General features: G+C 52.9%; 1 protein-coding gene across 1 annotated transcript; it reads left to right on the top strand.

Moving 5' to 3' along the window:
• The first annotated feature begins 456 nt into the window (after positions 1–456).
• On the top strand, positions 457–27,072 carry MNT (MAX network transcriptional repressor). Its single transcript, XM_014881208.2, has 6 exons — positions 457–617; positions 9,249–9,810; positions 11,928–11,969; positions 12,614–12,725; positions 24,560–24,752; positions 26,240–27,072. The coding sequence occupies exons 1-6, from the start codon at positions 545–547 to the stop codon at positions 26,941–26,943; spliced, it is 1,686 nt and encodes a 561-aa protein (XP_014736694.1). The 5' UTR covers positions 457–544; the 3' UTR covers positions 26,944–27,072.
• Positions 27,073–27,611: the final 539 nt, after the last annotated feature.

Genomic DNA, 27,611 nt, shown 5'->3' on the forward strand with positions numbered 1-27,611 from the left:
GGCGCGGCGGGCGCGGCCCCTTTAAGGCGCGCGGCGGCGCGGGGCGCCCATGTGGAGGGCAGCACGCGTGTTGTGCTGCGCGCCCATTGGCCCGCGCGCGCTGACAGCGCGCCCCGGGCCGCGAGCGCACTGCGGGGGGAGCGCCGCCCGCAAAACGCGGCGCCCGGATCGCGCCGCCGCCGGACCGGACCGGCCGCCGCTACGTCTAGCGCCTCAGCGGCCGCCCCGGGGCCGGTCCGAGCCGCGCCCGCCCCGCGCGACCGGCGGAGCTGCGGGGCCGTGTCCGCGCGTCCCCGGCACGGGCCGCCCGCCGCAGCCCCGAGCATCCCGTCCCGTCCGGGCGGCGCCCCGCGCTCCAGTCCGCGTCTTGGCGCCGCCCGCCGCGTAGTAGCGGGGCCGCGCCAGCGCCCGCCTGTTGTGTTTCTGTTGCCACCCGCCATCTTGTCGCCAGCGCTGCGGCCGGCGGGGCGAGCCCGGGGCGGCGCGGGCGGGGCGGGCCCGCGCTCCGGGCGGCAGCGGCGGCGGCGGTGGCCGGGCCCGCGCCATGAGCATCGAGACGCTGCTGGAGGCGGCGCGGTTCCTGGAGTGGCAGGCGCAGCAGCAGCAGACCGCACGTGGTGAGTGACCGCCCGCCCGCGCCTCGCGGGGCCGCGCCTGACAGCCGCGGCCGGCCGGGGCGACACGGGCACTGGCACCGGGGAGCGCTGCCGGGGAACCGGCGCGGGCTTTGCGCTGCCGGCGGGATCCGGCCCGGGGAGGCTCGGCACGGGCGGGGCAGTGTCGGGGAGTGGGGGGGCAACTCGGGGACGGCGCGGCGGGGGCTCCGTGCGGGCGGGGCTGCCCCGGCCGGGCCCCGCTCCCGCCGGGGGCGCCGCCGCCCCCGCCCCGCGCGCTGCGTGTCCCCGGCCGGCGGGAGGGCGGGGCCTGGCGCGTCACTCGCTCGGCCCCGCCCGCCACCACGTGCGCGCGGGCCCGCCCCGCGCGGCCCCTCCGGGGGCTGCGGGGCCCGCCCGGGGCGCCGGGAGGGGCCGGGGAACCCCGCGGTGCCGCCCCCGCCCAGCCGCCCCCCGCCCGCGGCCCCCGCGCCGCTCTGCCCGCTCGGCCGCCCCGGCCTTCGGCGAGCGGCGATCCGTGCCTCGGGGCACGCTGGAGCGGCAGCGCCGGGCGCGGCGGGGCAGCCGCCCTCGCGGGGCTGCCGGACAGCGGCGCCGGCCCCGCTCCCGCTGCGGCCCCGGTGCGGGGACTCGGGCGGAGCGGCGGGAGCGGCGCTTTGTGCCGCCGCCCATTGTGTCGGTGATGAGTCACGCAGCAGACGGGGGATGCGGTGATGCGGGGCCGCGCAAGGCCGCGAGGATTCCCGAGCCCCGAGCGCTCCCTAGGCATTGGAGACGGCAGGGGCCGCCTCTTCTGCGGTCTGGGTGGGTCACAGCTCCGGTGCTGCTTCCCAAGCCGTGACAGTCCCCTTGGCACTGCCAGCCCGGTGCTGATACCGGCTCCGGGCTCACAGGTGGCGGCTGTGCTCAGGGTACAGCAGTGAAACACCGGGGCTCCACCTCTGCGGGCTGCTGGGCTCTTCTCCTGCTGCTGGGGGATAACCTCCACTGCCCCGTGCTCTGGGAGCATCCTGTGAGCGGGTCCGACGAGCTGTGGCTTGCCTGGGTCACAGAGGAGCAGGAGGGACCTGCCTGTGGTGCTGGACTACCTGAGAGGCAGAAGCTGCTGCTGAGCAGGGTGTATGGGCAGGGTAACACAGCAAAGACATCCTGCAGGTTTCTCAGCTCGCAGGGATGTGCGGGGATGTGGTGTTAGACAAAGCCGTGGGCTCTGCGTGCTGCTGGGGGACACAGTCACCTGCACGGACACCTGAGGGCTGGGCTGGCTGCAGGACCAGCAGCGTCAGTGCAAACGTGGCCACTTCAGGGAAGTCTGAGCACCAGGAAAACTGTGGCACGGGGGGGAGGAGCCCCGCAGTGACCTTTGGGTGGCAGGAAGATGTCAGGGGAGGGCACAAGCAGGAACAGCTGGGAAAGGCTGGGGAGTAATGAGTAAGAACAGTAGGATTGCGTTGGCTTCCTTGCCTTGCCTTCTTCCTCCCCTTTCCCTTGAAATCTTGTGTTCTGAAGTGTTATGGTCTGTGTTATATCCCCAGTTACACTGTGGAGCTCCAGGCGTCCAGTATGGCCTGAAAATGAATCCATTTTGGAAACAGCATTAAAAAATATACACTGAACTCGTCTAAAGGCTGCTGGGTCTGCAGCTGACAGCGGTGCCTGCTGTTGTAACCCTCTTGCTGTAAGCATGTGCCTCCCAGGCATATAAACACTCATTTACATGGGCACAAACCCACAGCCTGGGCTCCTTTTCCTGTCTGTTATGTGCAAGCTCCAGAGACATTTGACTTGGATTAGAGGGTGTTGATTTCTTTGAATTTAGGTTAATCCAAGAATGCTTCATGATCTAAGAAAAATAAATTTCTTTATAATTGCAAGTAACTGATACTTGTTTTCTTAGGGTTTTTCCCACAGATACTCATCTGTGAACTGTCCAGCGTGTGTTTGCTGCTCTCTGGATGCTGCACAGTTCATTCACACCATTTCTTTCCTGAGTGGTGCCAGCACAGGCAGTGACCCCGCAGCAAGCACAGTTCTGGGCTTTTCCATCTCACCTACCTGCCATTTGGGCAGCCTTAATTGCCTGGAAGTGATAATGGTGTGTGGTGGCCAGGAAGGTTTCCTTTGGCTGGGCTGCCACCTTCCTTGTGCCAGTGGGTGAGGATGAGAACCTGCTCAGACCCAGCGTCCGTGGTCGGGCAGTGGCTCAGTGCTGTGCTCAGTGAGGGGTCTCAGTGTTGTCTTTCAACAGATCTCATCAGTGTAATGTTGGGATGCATCTCCAGAAACCTTGTGGGGCTTCTGTCTCCCCAGGGTGCACACACAGGTCCCCAGCATCCCCGGGGCTGTGTGGCCTTGGCCTCGCTGGCTGCTGCAGGCAGCACACCCACCTGGGATTCTCCCAACACACACTGCGAGTTTATCCATTTCCAGGGGCTTCCAGGTACACTGCAGTTCTGAGGACAGCAGTGCCAGAGTGCCGTGCTTATTGTGACAGTTCGACTTTGTGATGATAACTGGTGCAGCCAGTTCAGATGATGGTGGTGACTCCCAGTTTTGTTGGGCACATACCCTTGATTCTTCTCTATCTCTCAAGTATGAATATGGGGTTCTAAGGGGTGATCTGCACATTTCCATTCATTTCCTTGAGCAGAAAGCTGTCTGGAGTGAGCAGCCTGTGGAAACAACCCCTGGCACAGCCCTGGGTTGAAGGTGCAGCATTGAGCCCTTGTTCTCATCACAGGATCGAGGAATGTTACCTGGAGCAAACATGCTTACCTAACAGCCAGGCTGGCTGTTATCTGCCAGATCCAGTTTTGCCATGACTCACTGAACTCATTTCACCTGTCTGTGCTCCTTTGCTGGCCGTACAACACACGAGCAGTGTGTTTGTTTGCAGTAAAACACACACACTGTGCTGGCAGTGTGACACACACAGTGTGCTGGCCGTGTGACACACACACACAGTGTGCTGGCAGTGTGACACACAGTGCTCCCTGTGTAACACATGAGCACTGTGTTTGCTGCCTGTGTAACACACACACAGTGCTCCCTGTGTAACACATGAGCACTGTGTTTGCTGCCTGTGTAACACACACACAGTGCTCCCTGTGTAACACATGAGCACTGTGTTTGCTGCCTGTGTAACACACACACAGTGCTCCCTGTGTAACACATGAGCACTGTGTTTGCTGCCTGTGTAACACATGACTCAAAGCAGCATGCAGAACATTTGCCAGCAATGGATGAAATGGGGTCTCAGAGTTTCTTCTGCGGGCACCTCTGTGGGCTTTTTGGTCTGTTTTAAGGATACATGGTCTGTTTATAATAGTGTTTATTAAGTCAATTCATGTTTACTGTTCTTTTCCAGCTTGTGCATTTAAGGCACGTCATGGTTCACTGTTTCTGCAGTGTGTGCCTCTGTGCCTGGGCCACAAGCAGGGACAGCGGTGTCCTCGTGTGTGGGAGCAGGTGGCTTGGGTCCTGCCTGTCAGCAGTGCCACTTTTTGCTCTGAACTGTGACACAGGAGCTGTTCAGCTGACAGAAATACATGCTTTTTATCAGAGTGCATTACTATCTCTTAAAAACGCTGATGCCTGATGGAAAAGCACAGGCCTGTTTTGTGCAGGACAGCTCACCTCCTCGGCTGCCCAGGTGAAGCTCCTTGGATGGTGGAGCAGAGTCAGCATGTGCTGTTGGTGCCCATAGCCTGTCAGAGCCAGTGCTTTCCTGCACATGATCCCAAATGCCACAGGAAGGTACAGCAGGATTGTCCATCCCTCCAGCCTGCCAAGCTGCAGTGCTGCAGCAGTGACAGTGGCATGCTCAGCATCCTGGTGACATGATGGTCTTGGGCTTTCTGTACACATGAGGTTCTCCATGATGGTTTTATTTTTTTAGCAGTCTTGATCTGTTTTCTTTTGCTTTCTAGTGCTGCTAAATCCTCACCCTTTATTTCTTTCTTTCTTCTGTCCACAAAGAGTTATAACTAAAATGCAGTTAAAATTACTCTGGAGCTGATGCAGGGTTTCATTTAAGCACTGGAATAGCTTATTAAAGCACAATGTAGATTATCTGTAGAGACTGGAGAAGCTGTTTTTAGAAATGTCTGCCAGGTATTTATTTAGGTATTGTTGATTCCTCTTTGGGGCTTGGGAGATGAACTACTTCAAGTTTTCTTGAGGGTGTTTCCCTGCTGTGTTCCAGAAGCTGAGATGGTTTTGTTGAAAGTAAATGCTTCCTTGTAAACCATGTATCTCCATAAAGTACTAATAAAGTGTGTGCTCCCTCGATTTTATCAGGCAAGAGGATCACCTTGTCATTTCTCTTAATTGATTTCAGGTTTGCATACCACGGTCGCTGGTTTCACTAATGGTCTGTACTGGTTGGTGCTAAGGAGGAATAGTTCACATGAAGGCTGATTTTCCTTTGCCTTTAGAGACATCACATAAAGGTGTCATCATCCTGTGGCTGAGAAAGTGGAGATCTGAGTATTGTAGTTGTTAGCAGTGAATGGTGACCAGTGTGCAGATGGTGTGACAGCAGTGACAATGCAGCAAGGTCACTCAGCAGGGAGAGTGTCAGGTAGGGGTCTCTGAACCCCTGAAATCGACCCCAGGTAGGCTGGCTTAGCTCCTGCTCCTCTGGAGTGTGTCGTGAACTTCTGAGTTGTAATTGTGAAGCATTTCAGGTTCCTTTGTGAACAGTGTGCTCCCAAAACACAGTTTAGTTGTTTAGTTGGTCTTCGAGGTGCTGGTAAGGCGCAGTGTGTGTGAGGAGAGGCCATGGGAGCGTTTGTGTGAGGCTGCAGCCTGAGCACAGCTCTGAGAGCAGCAGGGCGAGTGGCCCAGGGGCCTGGCAGCCAGCTCCACACTGAGGGCATGGCCAGGGGCTCAGAGGCCTTTGGGAAGCAGTGCCATGTCTTGGGTCTGCTGTGTTACTGGTGAAGGAGCGACAGTGCCAAGGGGTGGACACCAAACTGTGGGAGAGAAAAGTGGGGTTTGTGCTGTTGTCAACCAAAATTCAGAGGGAGTGAAGAAAGGGTCCCGATTTCAAAGGGTCCTGCAAGCCTGTTCTGGGCCTGGAAGTGCCTGTGGCTGTGTGCTGCAGCCTCTGGTGTCAGCACCATTTGCTGTGACTCAGAGCTTGCTTGGCTGATGCTGAGCTTTGCTGGGCTCCAGTTCTGCTGACTGTTCTTATCTCCCCCTTCCTGGTTCTCCCCTGTAGAGCCAGGGACCTGCAGAAACAGAAACCAACCTCCAGGCTCCAGCCTGCCCTTCCTCTTGGCATGAGTGTCCTCCTCCAGGGCAGCCTTGGGAGTAGCAAATACCTGGAGACTCTTCTGTACCTGGCTCTTTCCTGGTGGGAGCCTGCAGTCCCTCCTGCTGCATATCCAGTGTGAGTGACACCCAGGGCTGGAGCAGTTCAAGGCATGCAGGAAAAGCTCCTAGAAGCCTTGAATGATTCAGAGAAACCCTTCAGACCATTCAAAAAATGACACCACAGAACTGCCTCTGTTCGTGAGTTAGAGATGTTCTCCATTGAGCACACACACAGTTAGGATGCTTGGCTATGCAAAGGCACACACCTTCAAAAAACTCTCTGTACTGATGGTGTCCCTAGTGCAAAGCAGGAGCATTCCAAGGGCACTGCCATCCCTTGAGGCTGCTCCTGCAGCACGGTTCGGGAGCCCTGGGCCATGCCCTGGCTGCTGCTGGCCCGAGGGCACGAGTGGCTCTGCCTGCTGCTCCCTGGCTGGCACGGGCAGCACTGCTGTGACAGATGGGTGGCATTTCCAGGGCAGGCTAGAGCAATGAGATATATTTAAACGCAGCAGATTATTAGGTAACAAAGAGTGCCTGGTACTGTGTACTGCTGGACCGTCGAGGCCCTAAAATAGCACCAGGCCACTGGTCAGGGGTGCTGACCCTGTTTGTGTGTCCTCCCAGGGCAGGATTTGCTGTTCTGTCCCATGGCTGCTGGTGTTGCTGTCACTGCCTGGGTGGCATGACCAGGAGCCTGAGGTGCTGCTCTCACCATGTGAACCTGCTGGCAAGCAGAGTGGTGTGGGCAGGGTGGGATTCCAGGATCCCTCCTGCTTGGTTCAGACCCCCTGAGGGTTCTCAGGACTGGTTCACTCCCATGGTTTGTTCTGTCCTCAGTCCCCTTGATGAGAGCATGAAGAATGGGTGGAAATTACACATAATTTTGAGGTGCACCTTTGGATTCAGCTGTCCTCTCATTCAAGGGGATGCCCTGAGCCTCAGTTGCTTTCTGTGTATGGGCTTGCAGGAGTTCCTGTGCCGAGTGTGCCACAAGGGAAGGAACGAGCGTTGCATGTGTCTGAGCACACTGCATGCTCATCACCCATCCTTGAACTGTGCCTGTGACCAAACGTGGGTGAACTTCCTTCATATGGGAAAACACAGAGCTGGAGGGGGCTTTCTTCAAAGGCTTTGTGTGCACGGTGTGAATGCAAAGCGAGCAGGAGACAGATCTTCAGCACCGGGGGAAGGGTTTCTGTCCAAAGAGGTGGCTCAGGGCCCTCCAGCCCTTTGCTGGCTTTGGGAGCATGGCTCCTTCCTGCCGTGGGTAAGTCAGACCCAAGAGGACAGTGGCTCTTCAGTGTTAGATTTTGGCTAAAGAAAGATCCTTGAAATAAACTCTTTAGCTCAAGGGAGCAACACCAAAGGCCTTGCTGGAAGGTTGTCAGCAGCCCGAGGGCTGCACCTGCTTCCAGAGACATTTACATAAATACTTGTGATCAGTAATGCCTGCTTTAACCTTGCTTCCCTGTTCTTCCCTTCCCCATGAGTGTTGCTGCTTGTAGGAGTTGCGCACCAGCTGCTGCTCGCTGTGAGCCGTGCAGATCTCGGCTGTCCTGGCTGGCTGCTCTGCTCTGCAGTGGCCCTGTCACCTGCAGCAGCCCGGGCAGGTCGGGCTGTGCTCACCAGACCCGGCTCCTTGGTTGCTCCCTGCTCTCAGTCCCGCTCAGCTGCCCTGCGAGCACCGTGAGTCAGCAGCTCCTCGGGGCTGGGTTTCCTCATGCACCCTGTGCCAGGGACATTGCATTGGCCCTGGCTGCGAACCAGCAGCAAAGTGGAGCAAAAGATCTGCAGACAAAGGGGTTTTTTTTATTAGTTATTAACGCCGTTCAGCTGAACCACTCCAAAATTGTCGGTAGCTAAGATTTGTGTTTGCATCAGGGGATTCCTGCTGGGGCTTTTGCCATCCTGTGCCGCTTCACTTCTTTCTTTAAGGAACTGTTGATAATACCCTGAAATATTTTGAGAAAATACAGAGAAATGCACCTTTAGGGCTCAGCTGCTGCTTAAGTAACCTCCCTCCTGTTTTGGAGTCAGATCTTTTGCTCATTCACCCCCTACTTGTGCTGCAGAAGTTGAATGAAAACTTTGGGTTTGAGTCTTGGGCAGCCCTGGGAAGAGCCGTGGTATGGATGTGAAATCCTTCCTGATGGCAGAATTGCATGTGGTGCTTTTGTGAGTGCTGCAGGCTCAGAGGCTGGGCTGCAGCCCCAGTGCTAGAGCTCAGTGCAGAGCCTGGTTTCTCCAGGTGTGGGTTCAGGACAGTGTTAGTGTTGACTTTGTTGGCTGCTTTACCTGGCTCGTGTGCTCCTGACGGAGGCTGGGCTGTGTTTGGGCTGGTGCTGCAGCTGAACTTCAGGAAATGGTGTCGGCTGAATCTGGGTCGGTGCTGCTGTACGGTCACATGTGCCAAAGGGCATTCAGAATCGGGAATAAGAGTTTTGTTCTCTTTGTTGCTCTCTGTAGTTTCTGCACTCTTGAAGATCACTGGGGGGTTGAACATAACCTGGCAATTCCAGGTGGCAGTATACATGCTCTTCTCTTTAATTTCCTAAATGCACATTCTGACTTCAGTGTTTCAGTCGAGCCCAGGCTTCTCCTGGGAGAGGCTTTGTTGGGAAGTTTCTTAGAGCTTCCCCTGAACTTCCTGATATTGGTGACTATATAAGACAGAACACCCAACTGTTTGCATCCTTCCCCTAATCCCTCCCTTGATGAAATAAGGTTTTATCTTCCAAATATTTGTATATTGCTGTGAAGAGGTTGCTGCACCACTTTTTGTTGCAGCTCCTCAGAGGTTGTCAGGAGTGGGATCTGCTGAGCCTCACGGATGGTGGGTTTGCAGATATTTGATTAAGGCTGTGCAGTGTCTAGATGCCAGGGCCACTGGCGCCACAGGACTTGTATAAATAAATTCTGTTTGTGCCATGTTCACGCAATTAAAGCCAGAGCCCTGGATTGCGTTCGATGAGGTTTATTTTGCTAGTCGGGCCACACAGATTTCATTTACTTTGTCTGGTGTTCTAAAAACATATAGGGACATACACACATCAAAGCCAAATTTAAGATCTTGATTAAAATCCACAGCAGTAAAGAGGTGCCCTGATGTATTTATATCAGTGCAGTGTCCATCGAGCTGGGATTTACTCAGGATTGTGTAAAACCCCTATACAGGATGGTATAAAAAAAATAGGTATTTATATATATGTATTAATAGGTATATATACTTAGGCGTATTTTATCCTGCCCTGTGCTGGTTGTAGGCTGTGCCCAGGCAAGTGCCGGTGCTCACCGTGGGTGTTTCTCTTTCAGAGGAGAATGAGAAGCATGAGAAGCTCTGCGTGGAGAGGGAGCAGGAGCAGAAGAAGGCGGGCAAGGCCAGCGTGCCCCGGGCCGGCAGCGCCCTATCCCCCGAGGAGCCCCGGAGCGACCTGCTGGTGCCCATCTCCCCGCCGGGCCCCGTGCCCCTGCCAGCCCCGCCGCTGGCAGCTCCCATCTCCGTCATTCCCATCCCGGTTGTCACCAGCTCCCCGCAGCAAGCGGCCCAGGCCGCGCTGTCGCCGCCGCTCGGGCAGCGCCCCCCGCCCCTCGTAAGCACTCCCGGTGTGCCCAAGGAAGCGCCCTCGGTGGCCCCGGTGATCCAGCGGCCGCCGGGCCCGCAGCTGCCGGACGGGAAGGCCGCGAGCCCGCCGTCGGGCAGCCCCAAGCAGCTGCAGCACTACCCGGCGCCCGTGCTGGCCATCTCGCAGCACCATGTGGTGCCGCAGCCCATCCAGCCCCTGCAGCACCCGGCAGCGCCCGCGCCGCTCGGCGCGCTCAAACTCGCGCCGGCTGACGACATGAAACCCATCGAGCTCAAGAAGAGAATTGGAGGGTGAGTGCTCTGTGTGCGTGTCCGGCACCTCTCTGCAGCAGCTCCTGCTTGTGCAGAGCGTTGTCAGATCAGAAATACCCACACCTGTGGATGTTTAATGGCTTTGAATTGCGGAGAGCAGGGTTTTTTTTAGCTTGACGGGTTTTTGTTTTCTTCTCTCACTCCACACTGAGATTCTGTATAAGGATTTTTTTCCAGACCAGAACTGTGTTAGGAAGCAAGTCCCAGCCCTGCCTGTCTGATCTCAAGTGGTATCTCGTGCTATGTTTGGCAAAAGATCTCTGCTTGTACTGGTCAGGGAAATCAAAGTGCACTGCTGCTTGTGGGAGCTTTCTTGAAAACTGGAATGGGATCTGGGAGATGTTATTCTGAGGACAGTTCCAGTTTCTCAGTGCTGTAAGTGCTAAGGGCCTCCTGCATGCTCAGAATCTTGCAGCTGGAAGGGGCTGAAGGCTATTTAGTCTGCCCTCACCCTCTGACAGGACTTGTGGCTCTGATGTTGCTCCAGGTTAGTGTTTGTCTGGCTCGTTCTTAAGGACTTTGGCTGGTGAAGACTGCCTTCTCTGTAGGTGGTTGTTTCCAGACCACAGTATCCCAACAGGGAGTCTGGTATTACTGCTTGTGGACTGGGAGAGCAAACCATTCCCTTCTTCGCAGCAGTTTTACCTGTTTCCTTTGGCCCCTCGGTTTTCCTGCAGCATAAGTGACCTGGATCTGTTCAGTCTTCCCTCCTGGCTGTGCTGCCTGGCCCTCTGACTGTTCTCCTGGCTGCCACAGCAGGGGGATGTCTTTTGGCAGTGGTGTTGGAGGTGGTGTGTGAATCCCATGGGGGCTGGAGGAGATGTATAGTGGACAGAGAAAAGGTTCATAGCGTCCATTGGGATGTAGCAGTCCCAAAATGCATAGAAAGAAACAGTGAAAGGAATGCAGATAGGAGTTTGTGAAGATAAAGGCTTCAGTAAAATGCCAGTGTAATGCCTCTAAGAAGATTGGGATCTTCAGAGCCTGTCTGCTGCAGGAAGGGTCTGTCAGTCTGTGCACTAGTCATCAGACCCCGTCACTGACGTGGTGTGGGTTCAGGGAGCTGTGCAGGAGGTTTCTGCTGGCACGGGGGTACCAGGGCAAGCTGCACAGGTTTGTGTGCCCGGGCTGTGGGCAGTGGGGTGGCTGCAAGAGCACCCCCAAACTGCTGGGCTGTGTCAGGCTGAGCTTTGCCCATGGGAAGAGGGGCTGTGGTGCCAGTGTGGAGCACAGCATCACCACTGTGTCCCCCCAGCATTGCTCCACAAGCACAGAAAAGATGTCTTTTTCAGCCTGTAAATGTTTCATGGGAAAATGCTGTCAAATATTTGTGACAATTTATTAAATATGATTACCCCAATGTTCTGTATTTTCAGTCAAAGGCAAATAATTACTTTGCACAGTGCATGAAAGATACTTGAAATCTCCACATCTGCTCATGTACCTTATCACTGCTGTAGCTGAAAAACTGAGATAACATGTATTTGTTTGGCTTTTCCTAAAAATATTCCTCTGATTCAGAGAGTGGGTGGATTCAAACCCAAAAACCAAGAACTTGCTCTGGTTTTTCCTTGAGGAGTGACTGGAGAATTCCTGTATTGCTTTATTCCATGTTTAGCCTGAGCTGTGTTGTTTCATGCACAGTAAAAACCCAAAGCAGTTGGAAGTGTCTGCCCAGTCCCATACTCCTGAACGTGAAACTGCACCAACCTTGTCCCACTGGAGTGCAGGCCTAGATCAGAGCCAGGTCAGAATCTGAGCTCTCTGGGTCTGTACAAATATTTAAAATCCATACTTTGTGTCTTTCCCTGCTGTTGGTTGTAGCCATGTCCGCATATATACACACACATTACACCTGTTTGTATCTCCTGTGCATATGTGCACAGTGCTTAGTTCATTTGAGGCACATGTAAAGCATGGAGTTTATCTTGAAACAGCATAGGCAGAAATATTTATGTACTTAATGTTAAACCAGTGGTATCTGAACACCTCTGCTGCTTTTGCATGTTGCCATACAGACACTGCAGCAAGCACAGGTGTTAGGCAGGAGTTTTCAACCTGACACTGAACTGATCTTTGTTCTGTTTGGGTTACAGGGTTGGGACCAGGGAAGTACATAATAAATTGGAGAAGAACAGGTGCGTAGAAAGACAGGGGTTTGGGTTTTTTAATTGTAATTCCCCTCCTTTTTTTTGGCCTATTGTCTGTTAATATTTTCTTGGCTTTGGCGGGTTTTTTGTTTGTTTGCTTGTTTTTAAACAGATAACTTGAATTAAATTCTTATTGACTTTATTGAATCTTGCAGTATTGCTTGGCTTTCTTATGGCTCAATTCTGCATTTCTTACCTCCCAATATGTTCTGTTTAACTGCACCATTGCACTCTAACCACCCTGATCCTGCAAAGCAATATCAGTGCATAACAGCGTGACTCTCTTTTGCTTTAAAAGGAGTAAAATACCCCAAATCAAGGGTCAGTATACAGTGTGAATACAGAATAAACATCAGTTTCTGACCCAAGACTGTTAAAATCCTGACTAGCTAAATTGGAAGTATGGTGATAGTGAAAGCACCAGCACAGTGAGATGAGGTATTTTATTTAAGGCTGCCCAGTGTTCCTAACAAAGCTGGGATAGAACCCAAGCACAGTCTCTGTGCTGGGGGCTGCTATGCACAGGTGTAGGTGCTTTGCTGGATTAAGGCCCCAGTTAAGCTCTCCCTCTGCTGGAATTGGTTTCTGGTGTGTTCTCCTGGCAGCTGACAGCCCACCTGTGCTTTCTTTAGACGTGCACATTTGAAAGAGTGCTTTGAGACATTAAAGCGCAACATCCCCAACGTAGATGACAAGAAGACCTCAAACCTCAGCGTCCTCAGGAGTGCCTTGAGATACATCCAGGTATGTGCAATGCTCGTGGGGCTGGGGCTGTGCAGGGACCACAGCTGGCTTTGGAGTGCAGAGGAAAAGGGGAGAGAAACTCCCCTTCTGGAGGTTCCGTGTTAACCACAAATCATCCTTACCAGCAGTGGTGGTGGCAGGGAGCAGGTAGCTCAGGTGGTCTGAGAGATCCAGGCTGAGTGACCTTCAGTTGCTCCTTTTAGGCTCAGGTGGATTTTATGTGTACGGTTTGGGGAGGTTTTCTGTTTGCTTAACCAAAAGACAGATTTCTCTAAAGATACGGTATGTCTCAAAATTTTGATGAGATGGACTTGTGAGTATAAGTTATTTGCTTGGAGGCAAGGAAAGCCTGGTACCTGAGTTTGCAGCATGAAGCTGTAGGTGGATGGAGCACCACCAGGACTGAATCTGGGAGAAAGCACAGGTAAAAATCAGTTGTGTTTGTAGCTGGAGGGAAATAAGTGTTAGTTTGCTTGTTAAATGTTTGTGAAAATGGTTAATGGTAGCACAGAAGAAATTGCTGTAGATGTCCCCTGTGAATGTGAAATCAGTAGTATGTAATGCAATTAAAATTCATCTGAAAACTGGAAGATTTGCTGCATTGATAGTGCAAATAGAGAGCCTTTGGTCAGGGCAAATTCTGATTGTACCCAGCCACTCTCTGTGTTGCTCAAAACCGTGTTTTTGGAGGTGTGGTTGTATGGAAGTGTGATGGGCGTTAGAGAGGATTGGAGCCTTTCTTTGGATGTTGGCAGCCTGCTGTTGTAGTGGGGGATCCTCCCTGATGGCCGCTCTGGGCTGTGCAGTCCTGGGCCAGGACTGGCTGTGCCTTGGTCAGTCCAGGACCGGCTGGCCACGGCTGTCCCTGGCTGGCCATCAGTCACAGCAGCTTGGTCAGTCGGCTCTCCGTGGCTGTCCATGGCTGTCCGTCTGTCCTGTCTGTCCATAGTTGTCCTGTCTGTCCATAGTTGTCCTGTCTGTCCGTGGCTGTCCGTCTGTCCCGTCTGTCCGTAGCTGTCAGTCTGTCCTGTCTGTCCCTCAGTCAGAGCAGCTCTGTCAGCCAGCCTGCAGCCGGGCACTGCCGTGGCGTGGCAGGGAAGGTCACGGTGACCTCGGGCTGTAGCAGTGTCCCCCCACGTGTGCGGGGAGCACATGGCGAGCACAAGGCCTGGCTGGCTGTGGGCTGGCACTGGCCCAGGGCTGGCTCGCTGCCCACGGGCACGGCTGTGACGTGGTGTATCCTCCTCATCGCCTGCTCCTCCTCATCCTCCCTGGCAGCTGCTCAGGGACTACCCCGAGTATCCCGAGCGCCAAAGCCGTGGGTCTGTGACTCAGCCACAGGATTCAGTTGTGCTGAAAACTTGAGCACTGTGTATTTGCCTGAGAAAAGCCCAGATTGTTAGAAATCTGATTTGTAATTTCGGCATTCAGAAACAAAAATCTTCTTAAAATTTTTTTTTTACTGCAGTTTGAATTTAGGTTTGATCTGTTTCAAGAAAATTAACATCTGTCAGTGTGGGTATGGTCATGATCATGTGCCAGGCTCTGCGTGTTTCCCTCGAAAAGAGAACAGGGCAATTGTACAAAAGAGATTTAAAAGTAAAAGCTCTTACTCTCAGGATAGCAAAGTAGTGTTTTACTAAAGGAAAAAAAATAAAAAGCCAAAAAACTCAACCCCCGATGAGCCTGGCAGGGGAGGAGCACAGGGCTGGCCAAAGCTCTGCACAGCAGCCGTTCTGCTCCTGCAGGCACTGTGACAGTGCATTGATTGTTGCAGCCTCTCTTCCTACAAAACCCTTCCTTCCCCCTTGCTCAGCTGGAACTTCTTAGAAACAGCCTGTTTGTTTCCTTGGCTGGATTTAAATATTTGTGTCTGCATCAAATCAGATAAGTTAGAAAGTTAAATTCCGAACTTCTCATAGAGCTGTCATTTTAATTTATCCTTGGACCTGGGCTTGTGCTCTCCAACAGTAAATTAGAATTTGCAATTAAGCACGCTGTTGCACAAAGGAAATGGGGCCCAGCGCAGCTGGAAGTTAATAATCCCTTTAGCTGGTGATTCAGCTTGAGGCAGTGTGGGCTGTTGTGCTGTGGCTCTCAGCTGAGGAGGATGTCCCAGTGCGTCCAGACCCTGCACACACCTCCAGCCAAGGCCATTTGTCACACGGAGCACCTCGGCTCTTGTTCTTCCCTGCCTGCAGAACCTGAGTGAAAACGCTGGAGACCTCCAGGAAGTTTGTAAGATGCATGGAGTAATGTGGAACAAAACAGAGTGAGAATAAAATGCTGTTTGCTGTGGGAGAGCAGAGCCCCTGTCCCTGGCTTGATGCAGAGCAGTGTCCCCAGGCAGGGGACAGGACTGTCCTCCCTGCAGAGCAGTGTCCCCATGCAGGGGACAGGACTGTCCCCCAGAGCCCCTCTGGCTCTGCCCATGCCAGGAAGGGGCAGTGGGGAGCATGGCCCGTGTCAGACATGGCTCACAGCCCGTGCAGCTGGGCTGGCTTTCAGTCTCTCTGAAGGATTCCTTCCCCCTAGGAATTGGAATCATCTTTGCAGGCTGACTGAAGCCCTGAAGCAGGACTGCTACTCTGTGTTCTCAGACTGTGCCTGTCACTGTGGCACCTGAACACCCTCCAATTTCGGGGGTGTTTTGTATTGTACATTTAGTGTCAGATGACATCCAGGTGATTTGCTCACCAGGTGACCCTGGGACAGCTGGCACACAGCCCAGCCCAACCCGTCAGTCTTGGGTTGTGCTGCAGGTCCTGCTTGTTGGCCAGTTTCCCCAGTACAATTGAAACGCTGACTAAATAACAATGTGCTTTCAAAATCGGAGATGCAGCTGAGCTTCCCAGGGCATGCAAAAGGCAAAGAGCAGAAGTGTTTGGAAGGTGTGGAAGGAAGGCACTGCTGTGATCCCAGCCCTGCATGTGCTGCTCGGGTCTGGCAGAGGCACTGGGGGCTGCTGTGGTGGCACATGGGCCGTGGTCCTGCAGAGCAGTTCTGGCTCTGTTTGTGAAGTAGATTTTTCTTGCTAATTCACAAACATCCTCTGGCAGCCCTGCTTGTGGTGTTAGAGACAAAACCTAGGTGTACTGAACTGAGGATTTATAGTATGGCCAGTTTGTCAGTGTTACCTTGGGAAGGGCCAAGAAGGGTGAAATTTCTTTATGACTTACCTATGCTCACCAGTCATTTATGATGTTTAAGTTGTTTATCCTCACCTTATCTCCCTTGGCTTCTCAAACTGCCTGAAGTAACAGCTGTGCATCTAAGAATTATATAGTTTCCAATTTATGCCAATAATAATCAATGGATTTGACTCCCTTCAGGGTAGAATGAATCCAAAGTATTATCCAAGGATGCCTGAATAGTGCATGTAAAAATCCTTTGTGAAGCTGTTTTTAAGCTGATCTTGACATATGAACAGACCAGATACTGGTTTTACATTGGTTAAATTTTCCTTTTAAGATTCATAGCATCTCTTTGTCTTTTGTTTATTTTATTATTGGTCACTTCATTGGTGCCGAGCACTATCATTCATCCCTGTCTGTGTGCAGAGGATGAGAACAAGACCAGTGGATTTTTGGGTCCCATAGCAGTGCTTGGTTTGGGATTTGGGTGTTGATGGGTGCAGAGGGCCCTGTAGCCATTCCAGATCCTGGTGCAGGGAGTGCTGGACTGCAGGCACAAACCCACAGTCTGACAATGGTTGTGTTAAAGACCAGAACTCATTTACATTCAGGCACTGTTGTCACTGGATTATTGATCAAAATGCATAAACCAAACTGTGCTGCTGAATCCTGTTCAGTTCCCCACCCTGACGAGGATGGCTGTAACTGTTATTTTTTATTCTGTGCCAGCTATGAGGTGAATATGCTCATCTTCTGCAAAACTTGTCTGGTAAGAGTCAGGTCCATCAGTGCCTGCCTTGCCTCCCTCATGTGAGCAGCACTCAGGTGCCAAGCTGTGCTGCTTCGTGTTGTTTACCTGACCTGATCCACTGATTGTATCTTGTCTAATTAGCCTGAATCTCAGTGCCAGTAATGAAAGCCTCCAGCAGCCATAGGCTACGGTCATGCACCGTGGTGTCATCTGTAGATTTCAGAAAGTGATGAGAAATAAGACCTTCAGAAAACCAGTGTTTAATTCCCTGCTGTTCCTCCAGCTGCAGCAGGACCTGTTTGCAAGGTGGCTCATCCAGGGAGCCATCAGGGCACTTTTATTTGCAGGATTGGCCACAAAACATGTCACATAATAGTGATTAAAAATGTCCAGCATTTGGACCTTGTTTAGTGATGGGAGGCTGTTTCTTAACCATTGCCAAGAGGGATGGTGATTTTTTTTGGAAGTATCTCACTCATTACTTGTACATGAGAGTTTGGAAATGGTAAATGGAATTGTAAATCTGTCAGTGTGTTTGTAATTGTCAGAGAATCCCCACCTGTTCCACTACTGGCATTTAAGTAGTAGTTTGAAGAAGCACTGAGGGTTGTAAAAACCAAAAAACCAAACCAGGCTGTAAATGGATTGCACCCAGGGTTTGGGAATGCTGCTGTGGTATCTGCTGTGTTTGGGGGCTGTTGCTTGTTCTGGTTGCCACCTGTCAGAGCTGGCATGGGAGGGGAGACAGGGCATGGGCCCTAATGAGAGTAGTGATAATTACAGCTTGCATGGGCTCTGTTTTATGTGTGACATTGCAGAAGTCACCTGCCTTTAAAACACAGCAAAAGCCCCAAACAAAAACCAGAACCAAGCCCGTGGGCCCGGCTGGGTGAGCAGCAGTGGCCGTGGGGTGCCAGGCACGGTGACACCGTGGCTCTGTGCCTGCAGCAGTGCAGACCCAGCCCCTGCAGCACACACAGATGTTTGCAGCTGGGCACAGCTCTGCCTCGTGGCCTCACACAGGTGCTGCAGTCAGTCTGTGTTGAACAGCTGAGTTTTGTGTCCTCCCACTGCCACCGTGACACTGAGGGAGATGGATGGAGAGAAATCCTCGGCTGACCCAGATCTGCTCCGTGGGCCGTGGGTGGAGCTGCTGGGGTGTGAGTAACTGGCACTGACCTCCTTACATGGATGGGGAAACAGAAAGGAGAGGTGCAGTGGGAGGATGGCACCATCCTCTGAGTCACCAGGACCTGGGACCTGCTGTGGGGGCCTGGTTCTGTCAGAGCCCTGGGCTCCTGGGACTGCCATCACCTGCCACGACTGCGTTTGGGACATGTCCTCACTTCCCTGCTGCCTGGACAGGGTCCCTTCAGGTGTGCAGCTTACCTGTGCCTTGTGCCGGCTGCCAAAGTGAAGGAATGGGAGCACAGGGAGGGCTGCACCCATCCAGAACTCTCCCTTGGCTCCTGCAGCAGCTGCTCAGAGATGCCTGCAAGGAAAGCACTGCAGCAAGTGGCTGTAGGGATAATCAGAAATCTCATCCCTGGCAGACAGCTCTGCCTGTGGCTCCAAGGCATAAACCTGCCCATTGCCTCTGGAGCTGCTTCCATGCATCATCACAAAGGCTTGGGAAGAGCTTTGGGGTCCTGCATCCAGGAGTCGTGTTGTTAATAATAATAATAATAATAATAAAAAATCCCTTCTTGAGATCCAGCATACTTCATTTCTGTTTGCAGAAAATGATGACACTTAATCTCAAAAGCATATTTCCCACAATTTTTTTTCATTCCCATTTTCTAAAAATTTAAGTGCTGCAGAATTAAATTTGAAGTTAAAAATTCTCAAGTTTTACTTTCCTTATTTTAATTCGTTTGGGATAATTTTCTAAGTAACAAACACACCACGGTATTTCAGGGTCTTTGGGGCATCTGGAACCCAATGGAATCATTAGAAATGTCTCATTTGTTTCCTGAACAACAGAGACTGGTTAAAAAATAAAAATACAAAAAGCAAAAGGCATGACCAAATTTAACATCAAGTGATTGCAAGTCATACTTCAGTTATTTTAAAATTTAATTTCTTGTGTCCTTGGGAGTCATATCAAGGAATTAAACCAGATCTGCTTACCTGGTGGCAGCCAGCACGGGGCCTGGGAATGGGCTTTGCTTTTCTCTGCTTTGTTGAACTGTGGGTTCCAGCTGGTTGATACCTTTTTTGTTTTGGTGGTTGTTTTTGTTTCTTTGTTCGTTGTTTATTTTTTCCGAATTTATTTTTTGTCTTCCTGATTGGAATCGTTCCTCCCCTCTGCCCCAGTGACTGTTTGTACTTTGTCCAGAGTGTGGTGCTTCAGGAGGCCGACTCTGACAGGTCAGTGCAAACAGCCACGTTCCAGCCCTGGTTTTGATCACAGATTATGGCCTGATGTCTTTTTTATCAGGAGCCTGAAGTGCAGTTATCAGTGTGAAGTGATAAATGTAAATACCAATGCATGTTCTCATTTTCTGTGATTGCTCTGCTCCAGGCAGATTTCCTATTCTAGGAAGTATTTTTTGTCTAGAAGTTCATCCCTTACCTTGCAGCCAGGGTGAGCAGTGGTGGGTGGTGCTCACCCTGCTGGGACCTGCCAAAAATTGGGTGCAGGCTGTGCAGGGAGGCCATGCTCCTTCCCTCAGTCCCTGTGCTCCTGAGGTCACCTCCTGGGACACAGAGCACTCCTTGGCTGCTGTCCTGGTGGCACAGCTGGGTCAGAGGCTGCTGGCAGACACCCATGGCCTGGCTCTTGGTGCAGGGGTCACACTCATGGGCAGCGAGGGACAGGCTCTGGTTTTGGTCCTGGTGTGAAGGTTGAGTTTGGGAGGCTGAGCACTGGCAGTCTGCAGCCCTTGTCCTGCCCCTCCCCGCATTTGCACACAGGCGCTCCCCTCTCCCCATCCCCTGGGACTGTCGTGGTGGGACCCTCGCCCCGTTCTGCTGGTGCTGAGCACGGTCTGGCAGTGCCCGAGGGCTTTGGGCCAGGCTGCTGTGGGTCCAGCCTGTGTCTGGGGAAGCGAGGCTGTGGCCCTGTGTGAGCAGAGGCTGCTGTGGCTCTGCTGCAGTCAGAGTGGTGGCAGTGGTGGCTGCAGCTCGGGCTGTGGCGGTGCCATCGTGCCCCACCTGCATTTCGGTGCCCCACCTGTATTTTGTATTGTATGTTTTGCTGTCGGTGGTACCAGGCCAGCACATCCGGCATCGCTGCGGGATCGCATCTCCAGAGCCCGCAGAATGAAGCAGTTGCCATGGAAACCATGGCTTTGGTTCCCGTGGCAACCAGCCGGGTTCACACACGGCTGCTCCGTGCCGACAGCAGGGCTGCAGCATCAGCGGGGCAGGGCAGGGCTGCTGGGTGCTGCCACCTTGGTGGGTGCAGGCAGACCTTGGGGACACTGCCTGGTGCTGGCAGGACTGGCTCCTCACCTTCCCACCCCTGCAGGCTCTGCTCCATCACAGCAGGGTGGGCTCGGGGTGAGCTTGGTGTGGGTGCTGAGCTCTGCACTAACCAGCTGAGCAACACAGAACCTTTGCACCATTCCAAGTAGGAGTGCCCAGAACTGATAGAAGTGATGGCAAATCCCCAAATCCTACAGGTGAATGTGGTGCCCGGGCCAGTCCTGGGGCTGTTTGGGTTCCATTTGGGGCTCTGTGGGGACAGCTTGTTCACCAGCAATCCTCTGGTCCTGGTTGGAACATTTTTGGAGTCAAGCTGGTAGATTCTTGCTCCTGCTGTGAATCTAATGCACCATGGCAATCCCGACAAGAAGAATTCTTAGGACGTGGGGATTTTTCTGTTACACAGGAATCAAAGCTGTGTGCAGCAGTAAAAGCCTGCCCAGCTGCTCTGGTCTGTGCTGCAGGTGCTGCAGGTCAGTGGCAGCTCAGGAACCCCCAGCTCTGCATCAGCTCTGGTCCCCAGAGCAGAGAGTTAAAGAATCTGGCTCGAAATTGCAAATCACTCTCCTGATTGCTCATTGATGAGGTATTTTCAATCAGCAAATGCCATGTAAGAGAAGAAAAGAGCTGAAATATGCTTTGGAAAAGCTCATAATTGAAAGTGTTTTTTAAACTGCTAATAAAATGTTTATGAGGGGAGCTGTGTAATAAGGCCTTTTAAACTTCACTAATGCCAGCCACAGGACCAGCAGCATTCCTGAGGCAGGCACAGGGAAGGCACTGGGGACATTATTTCAGTCTTGACACGAGAGTGAGCAGTTTAATTACAGATAGCTATAAAATGGAAAATTCTTTGCAGTGACAAATGACTGTTGCTGCACAAGGAGAGCAGGAGTTGGTGTATGGTGTGCTGGTTTTGCACATCTGCAATGGTTTGTTTACCAAATAATGACAAGGAAATTCATACAGGGACCAAATAGTGGCTCCTAAACAGCCTGGGTAGTGGGCACAAAGTGGGGAAGAGTTACCTCTGGAATTGTGTCAGGCCTTTGCTGTCACTGCAGTTGTCTGGTCTCGCTTCAATAACCCAGGTGGATAAAGGCTGCCAAGGAGCTGACAGGTACAGGAGGACAATCAGAGACTCTAGGGGAGCAAAAGCAAACCCACATGTGGATTTTAATTTGGCTGCTGCTGTTTAAATAAAAGATGAAGGGACTCATCACTGCCCTTGTCACTGCTTCCACCTGCCCGTGGAGCAGCCCCTGCTGTGCCCGTGCAGTGGTGCCTGGCAGGGGAGGGTCGGGCCCTTGCTCTGCTGCAAAGGCTCACTCAGCTTCAACTCAGCACAACCGAGAGTGTTCAGGGTGGAACATCATCTGCTTTCACCAGACAGCAGTTGATTTGCAAAACTTCCCAAGCATCAAAAGCCATAGATGTATTCACAAGAGTATGAGGAAATCCATTAATTTTTTTGGGGGGTGTTAGCTCAGTTTCCCCCTTGGCAGGACCAGGGTCTACTCCTTTAAGTGATGCTCATGTGGAATATTTTTAAGTGCAAAACATAAGAGAGATCTAAAGTCGTAGGTTCTGTGGGTTCCTCAGACTGCAGTGTAACAGTTGCCTGGGCAACCAGGGTTCCCAATTGCTTAACAGGAAAAAAGGAAACGCTACAGTGATGGAGACACAGACGTAAGAAGGAGGGTCTGTGCTGGAGCCCGGTGCCTCCGCAGAGCAGAGTGGGATGGGCTGGGCTCAGTGATAGTGCAGACAGCAGCTCCTGCTTTAGAAAGGCATCCTGGGGATCAGCGAGTTCTAAAGGTTTTGATGTGCGGGGGCAGGTCAGTGACCGAAGTTCCAATGACTCAGGGTTGGCTGTCACTGTGGATTTTCTGTTGACTGACGGGAAATCCTGGCACACGATGTGGGCAGGATGATTTGCAGAAAATAATCTGTTGGGAGGTGGCAGCCAGAGAGCTGCGTGCCCCGGGGTGCCAGTGCCAGGTCAGAGGGCACGTGGGGAGATGTGCTGCTCCTGCCCACCCTGGTGACAGGAACAGGGGCAGGAGGGTCCCTGCTCCCTGTCCCTCCACGAGTGCTCCTTTCTGCACTGGGCCAGGGCTGATCTTGCTCCCAGCGCAGGGCACTCTCCCAGTGCCTGCACCCAGGTGTACCTGCAGGGAGTGGGGCAGTGCTCAGAGGAGAAGGGCTCCGGTTAATCCCACCCAGTTCATGAGGCCAGAGCAGCTCAGCCTGGAGATCGTCTTTACCAAGTGAGCTGCAGTGAATTGCATCCCAGAATAGGTTTTGAAAGATTATTGGTGCCTCCAGCCCATCTGCTGCTCCAGCCTCCCCAGCAGCTCCCCTTGGAGAGCGCCCAGCCCTGGAGGAGGTGCAGACCCTGCCGGGAGCTGGCAGCCAGTCAAGGGCTGGGAGTGCTGGCACTGAGGGAGGCAGAGCCCGTGGGGCTGGGCTTGGACCAGTGCCACGTCCCAAAGCCTGTGGAGTGCCTGCAGAGTGACATAGTGAACTCCTGGCTCCCTTGGCTGGGAGACTCCTCCCGGTACTTGCTGAGGGTTTGCCTGCCTTCCCAGTAATTAAAAGTTTGTAACTAATTACCAGCTGCCCTGCTCATAGTTGGTAGTAGTGCTTGCTTTCCCCCAGTGCTGGGAGTCTCCTCTCACGGCAGGGAATGAAGCCAAATCTGTTTGAATATGCGTGTGCTGTGCCCGCTGCGGGGATTTCTGCTGCTCCTCCTGGAGAGCTGCTCCTGCTCTGTCCTTCCCTGCCCTGCGTGGAGAGCAGCTCTGGGGAGATGCTGCAGAGGGGCTCAGCTCATGTTTGCACAGCAGTTTAGCCTCAGCCTTCCTTCTGCTTGCCTCTTTGCCGATGACCTAGTGAGGGGAGGACACTGAGACAAGTCATGTGCAAGTCTTGAATGTCTAAACCCGGTCCAGGAGCACCTTCCTCCTCACCCTCACCTTCCTCTCCATTGCTCCGTGTCTCACCCATGCCCCCATGCAAGGGGATCAGAGTACATGACTCTCCTGGGTCAGGCAAAATGCTTTGGCTGCACTCGATAGGAAAGAGACTTTAAAACTAGTCTGTGGATTTGGGCCTCAGCCAGGTGGGAATCTCTGGGCTACAGGTCAGGGCTGGTGCAGAGCCAGGATTCCAGGAGTCCCCATCCTCCCTTGCTGGCTGTCCCCGTGGGCTGCAGGTCTGCTGGGCTTGCCCAGGGCAGAACTGTGGGGTTGTGGTGTTGGCCTCTCTGCTGCCTGGTTTGGCTTGAAAAGCAACAGGAGAGAAAGAACTGACCCCTTTGCCTGGAAACTCTCTGTTTTGAGGAGCTTTTAGCTGATCTGGAGGGAGAGGAACTGTTTCCATTGACATACCTGCAGTGGTTGTGCCCTGCTAACACACATAGTTTGGTGCTTTTAAGAATACTTCCTTTATTGTTATTACCAGGACAAAGGTAGCAGCAGGAGCTGCCCTAATCTGTGTTCCCTTAGGCTGCATTAAAGGCTGGCTGAGCAGGCTTTAAGGTCCCTCCCAGCAAACCTGAGCTACAACACCAGCAGAACTAGTGAGGTCAGGCTGTGATTTGTACTCATCCTGGGGAACCTGAGACAGAAATAAAGAGATGTGTTAAGAAGACCATGGTCCTCTGCCAGGTGTGGGGTTTGCTTTTGAGCTCAGTGCTTGCCAGCAGTGAGGCAATAGGAGCACCCGTGTGGGCTCCATGTGGCTGGTATTTTCAGAAGTGTATGTGGGATTTAAATTCCCAGTGGTGAAAATTAACTTCAGAAAATGGAGAGTCTGTATGTGGCTTTACAGTAGGATTTCACCTAATTTTGTCTCTTTTATGCATATATAGTAAGTGTGGCCCTGGGCTGAGGGACCAGGTCTGTGGCTGTGCAGTGCTGCACTGGCTTAAAAACTCACAGAGCAGGCCTTGGAATGGTTGATCCCTCTCAGCTGTGGTTTGTATTTCCCAGCAGTAGTGCTGGGCAGTGTAGGACGTTTCTCTGTATTGTGCTGACTGATGCAGCAGCTCCCCTGACCTTACCAATGGATGTGGTGATTGTCAGTGCCAAGGGGGCATTAGCAGGAGGGGGCAGATACACCTTCCTTGCTGTTGGACCTCAGGATTTCCCCGTGGTGCAGGGGTTCCACCATCCACCATCTCCTCTGCGTCAGGAGCTCTTGATGTTGTGTGTGTTGCACAGAAGCTCATCAGTACTTAGGCTTTTTCTTTCCTTCTAAACATTTCCGTTTTGGGGGCTTATCAGTTTTCCCTCAGAAAGCAGAGAGCCTTCAACTGGAGCAGTACTTTATGTGCCAGCTCTTGTCCTTCCCCTTCTGCCTGAATTTGGCAGGTGTAAATACAGCTGACCACATTTTACACCAGCATAACTGGCAATATAAAATAATGAGCTGTGGACATGGGAGTGACCAGACTAGTGTAGATTATTCTTGTCTTTTTTTCTCATTATATCTCTGTTTCTTTTCTCTGACTTTAGACTTTAAAGAGGAAGGAGAAAGAATACGAGCACGAGATGGAGCGGCTGGCGAGAGAGAAGATCGCAACGCAGCAGCGGCTGGCAGAGCTGAAGAACGAGCTGAGCCAGTGGATGGATGTCCTGGAGATTGACAGGATTATCCGACAGACAGTTCAGCCAGAGGATGACCAGGCATCTACCTCGACAGCATCAGGTACCCATAATTGTTCTCTTTTTTCATAATCATCACGGAAGGCCATTGACAGTTACCTTGGGGTGGTGGGGATCTTCATTGAGCAGTCAAGGGTTTCTTTGGATTCAGAATAAAGTAAAAGGTTTTGGAGTGTTTGTAATGATTGATGATGTTAACAACACACTGCTGCTCACATGAATTAAACTGAGTCTTGTGCATCAGTGTCAGGTAGATACAAAGTACAGGTTTGCACATCCAGCCTCTTTGAGGAGATAAATCCCTGCTTTCCAAACTTAGCTTTGTTCTTGCACAGCTCTGCAGACCTGCTCGTTAGAAGTGGGCATCCTGGTGCATTTGTGTGGATGTGGGAGGGTGTTCAGCACATACAGAAGAAGGATTTGGTACAGGGAGGATCACCAGAGCATTTGAACCTCTTAATGAGCCTTGACATTGCACGAGGAGGATTCACAGTGAAGATGGAATGACACTAATGGATATCTGATTCCAGTTCAGTTCCAGTGAGAAGGTTCTGTGAGATAGGAGACTGCATGCTTCTCTCCACACCAGGGCTCTGCAGCAGGGAGAGTAGGCAGTGTGTGCATGTAGAGCTTTCCAGAGACACGGAGGCTGTAGCAGTGCATAACCATTCACAGCACTTCTTCAAGTCAGCATTTGCTCTTGGCCAGGCGGCCAAGAAAACCTGAGTTTGTTCAGGCTCATCACCTCTCATCGTGGCAGCAGGCTGCACGTGTAGTCTGGTGGAAGTTGGGAGCAGCTGTGCTCTGTCCTTAGAGGTGCCAGCTATTCCCTCTGCTGAAAGGCACCACATCCAGCTGCTGCTACCCAGAGCTTGTGGAGGGGAGGTGTCTTCCCTGGCGTTCCTGCTGCTTCTGTATCTTCTGAGATTTTTATTCTTTGCTGCATGGCTGGCCTAGAAGAGGCAGTGCAGGGTACTGAGCTTGTCTTCCTCATCTCAGGGCTAGTATGTTCCTGTTTTGCTTCCTTATTTCCTGGATTGGACAAGAGTCCATTTTCCAGAACCAGATGAGAGACTTGCTGCCATGTTTCTCCATGGCTACTTCCTTCCTGCTCTGGGAGCAGTAGTGGTGCCAATTGGTGGAACGACTGGCCAGGAAAGGAAGCCCTCTTCCCAGAAGGAACCCACTTCAGCTCAGCCAGCTCAGCCAGGTGCTTTCTGTCAGCCCATGCTGTCAGCTTTCTGTCAGCTTCTGCTCATGGTGCTCCCATTGCCTGCCCAGTGAGGCCTCTCAGTGTGTTGGGAGCACCCTGCTCTAGCTGGGTCTTTGAGCTGTCACACCTGGCTGGCTCTGGGTCCTTGGCCCACAGGCAGGGAGAAGAGGGCTGTGCCAGGCTGTGCCATGGTGCCACCAGCCACTGATGTCTCCTGCACGTCTCTCCTGCTGATGCTGCCTTTTAGGGAGGCTCGTCGGTCCAGTTCGTGCTCGGCTTGTTTTATTATGGGAGTTTCTCCCTTTCGTGTTTTCCAGAGGGTGAAGACAACATGGATGAAGATATGGAAGATGACAGGCCAGTGAACTCATTACCAAAACTCACGCAGCGCCAGCACCCAGAGCTGCTGAAAGCCGTCCCCCCCAGTGCTGCTGCCCCCCTGCCCACGGTCCTGCCCCCACACGTGTCCATCCAGCAGAAGCCCCACGCCCAGCCCTCCCTGCAGACACAAGCCCTGGTGCCGCCGCAGGCCATCGTCCCCGCACAGACTCACATCGTGGCGGCCTCCACCGTGCAATCGACTGTTATCGCCCACACGGCCACCACCCACGCCTCCGTCATCCAGACTGTCAACCACGTCATCCAGGCTCCTCAGACCAAGCACATCGCTCACATTGCACCTTCCACGTCCAGCCCCGTGCAACTCAGCACCGCTGCTCAGCCCATCGGCCACATCACTGTGCACCCGGCCGCCATCAACCACATGGCCCACCTGGGCCCGCAGCTGCCGCTGTACCCGCAGCCCGTGGCCGTGAGCCAGCCCGTGGTGAGCCACATCGCTCACACCATCTCGCACCAGCAGGTGAACGGCTCGGCGGGGCTGGGCCAGCCCGTCATGGCCAAGCCGGCCGTGGGCGCGCAGGTGGTGCATCACCCGCAGCTCGTGGGCCAGACGGTGCTGAACCCCGTGACTATGGTGACCATGCCCTCGTTCCCGGTCAGCACGCTCAAACTGGCCTAGGGGGCACGGCCGGCGGCCACGTCCTGCCTGGGAACCTTTCCTAAGGAAACTCCATACATTCCAACCGCGCCCGGCCGCGCAGGGAGCGCAGCGATGCCCGGAGGGGCCGGCCTGGGCTGGGCTGGGCTCGGCTGGGCCAGGCTGGGCCAGGCTGGGTCAGGCTGGGCTCAGCTGAATCAGGCTGAGCTAAGCTGGGCTCGGCTGGGTCAGGCTGAGCTAAGCTGGGCTCGGCTGGGCCAGGCCGGGCTGTCCCGGCTGCCCCTGCCCCGCGCCGGGGCCGCTCTGCCCGGAGCTGCTCATCCCAGAAACTTCAGAGACAGTTCTTCATGGTGATTTTTTTTCCTTTTACGTGTAATGAGTGAACTATGGATATGATGTTCTTAAGACTTTTAATTTTGCCCTCTTATGTGTTGCTTCTTTGTAGAATAAAAATTGCTGATCTCTTTATTGAGACATTGCATAGAATGGGAAAAAAAATCATAGAAGTCTATATTTATATATATGTGTGTATGTGTGTGTATATATATGTATATACATATATATATAAATATAACATTTGAAGGCCTTTTGTAAGGTTGATTATTTTGCAGGATTATGAGACAAAATTCATTTTTGGAGGAAGAAGACAGAGTGTTCTCTCTAAACAAGAAACTATAAGATAGATGGTT

This window comes from Sturnus vulgaris, chromosome 21, assembly GCF_052056855.1.
Source record: "Sturnus vulgaris isolate bStuVul1 chromosome 21, bStuVul1.hap1, whole genome shotgun sequence".
Classification (NCBI taxonomy): domain Eukaryota; kingdom Metazoa; phylum Chordata; class Aves; order Passeriformes; family Sturnidae; genus Sturnus; species Sturnus vulgaris.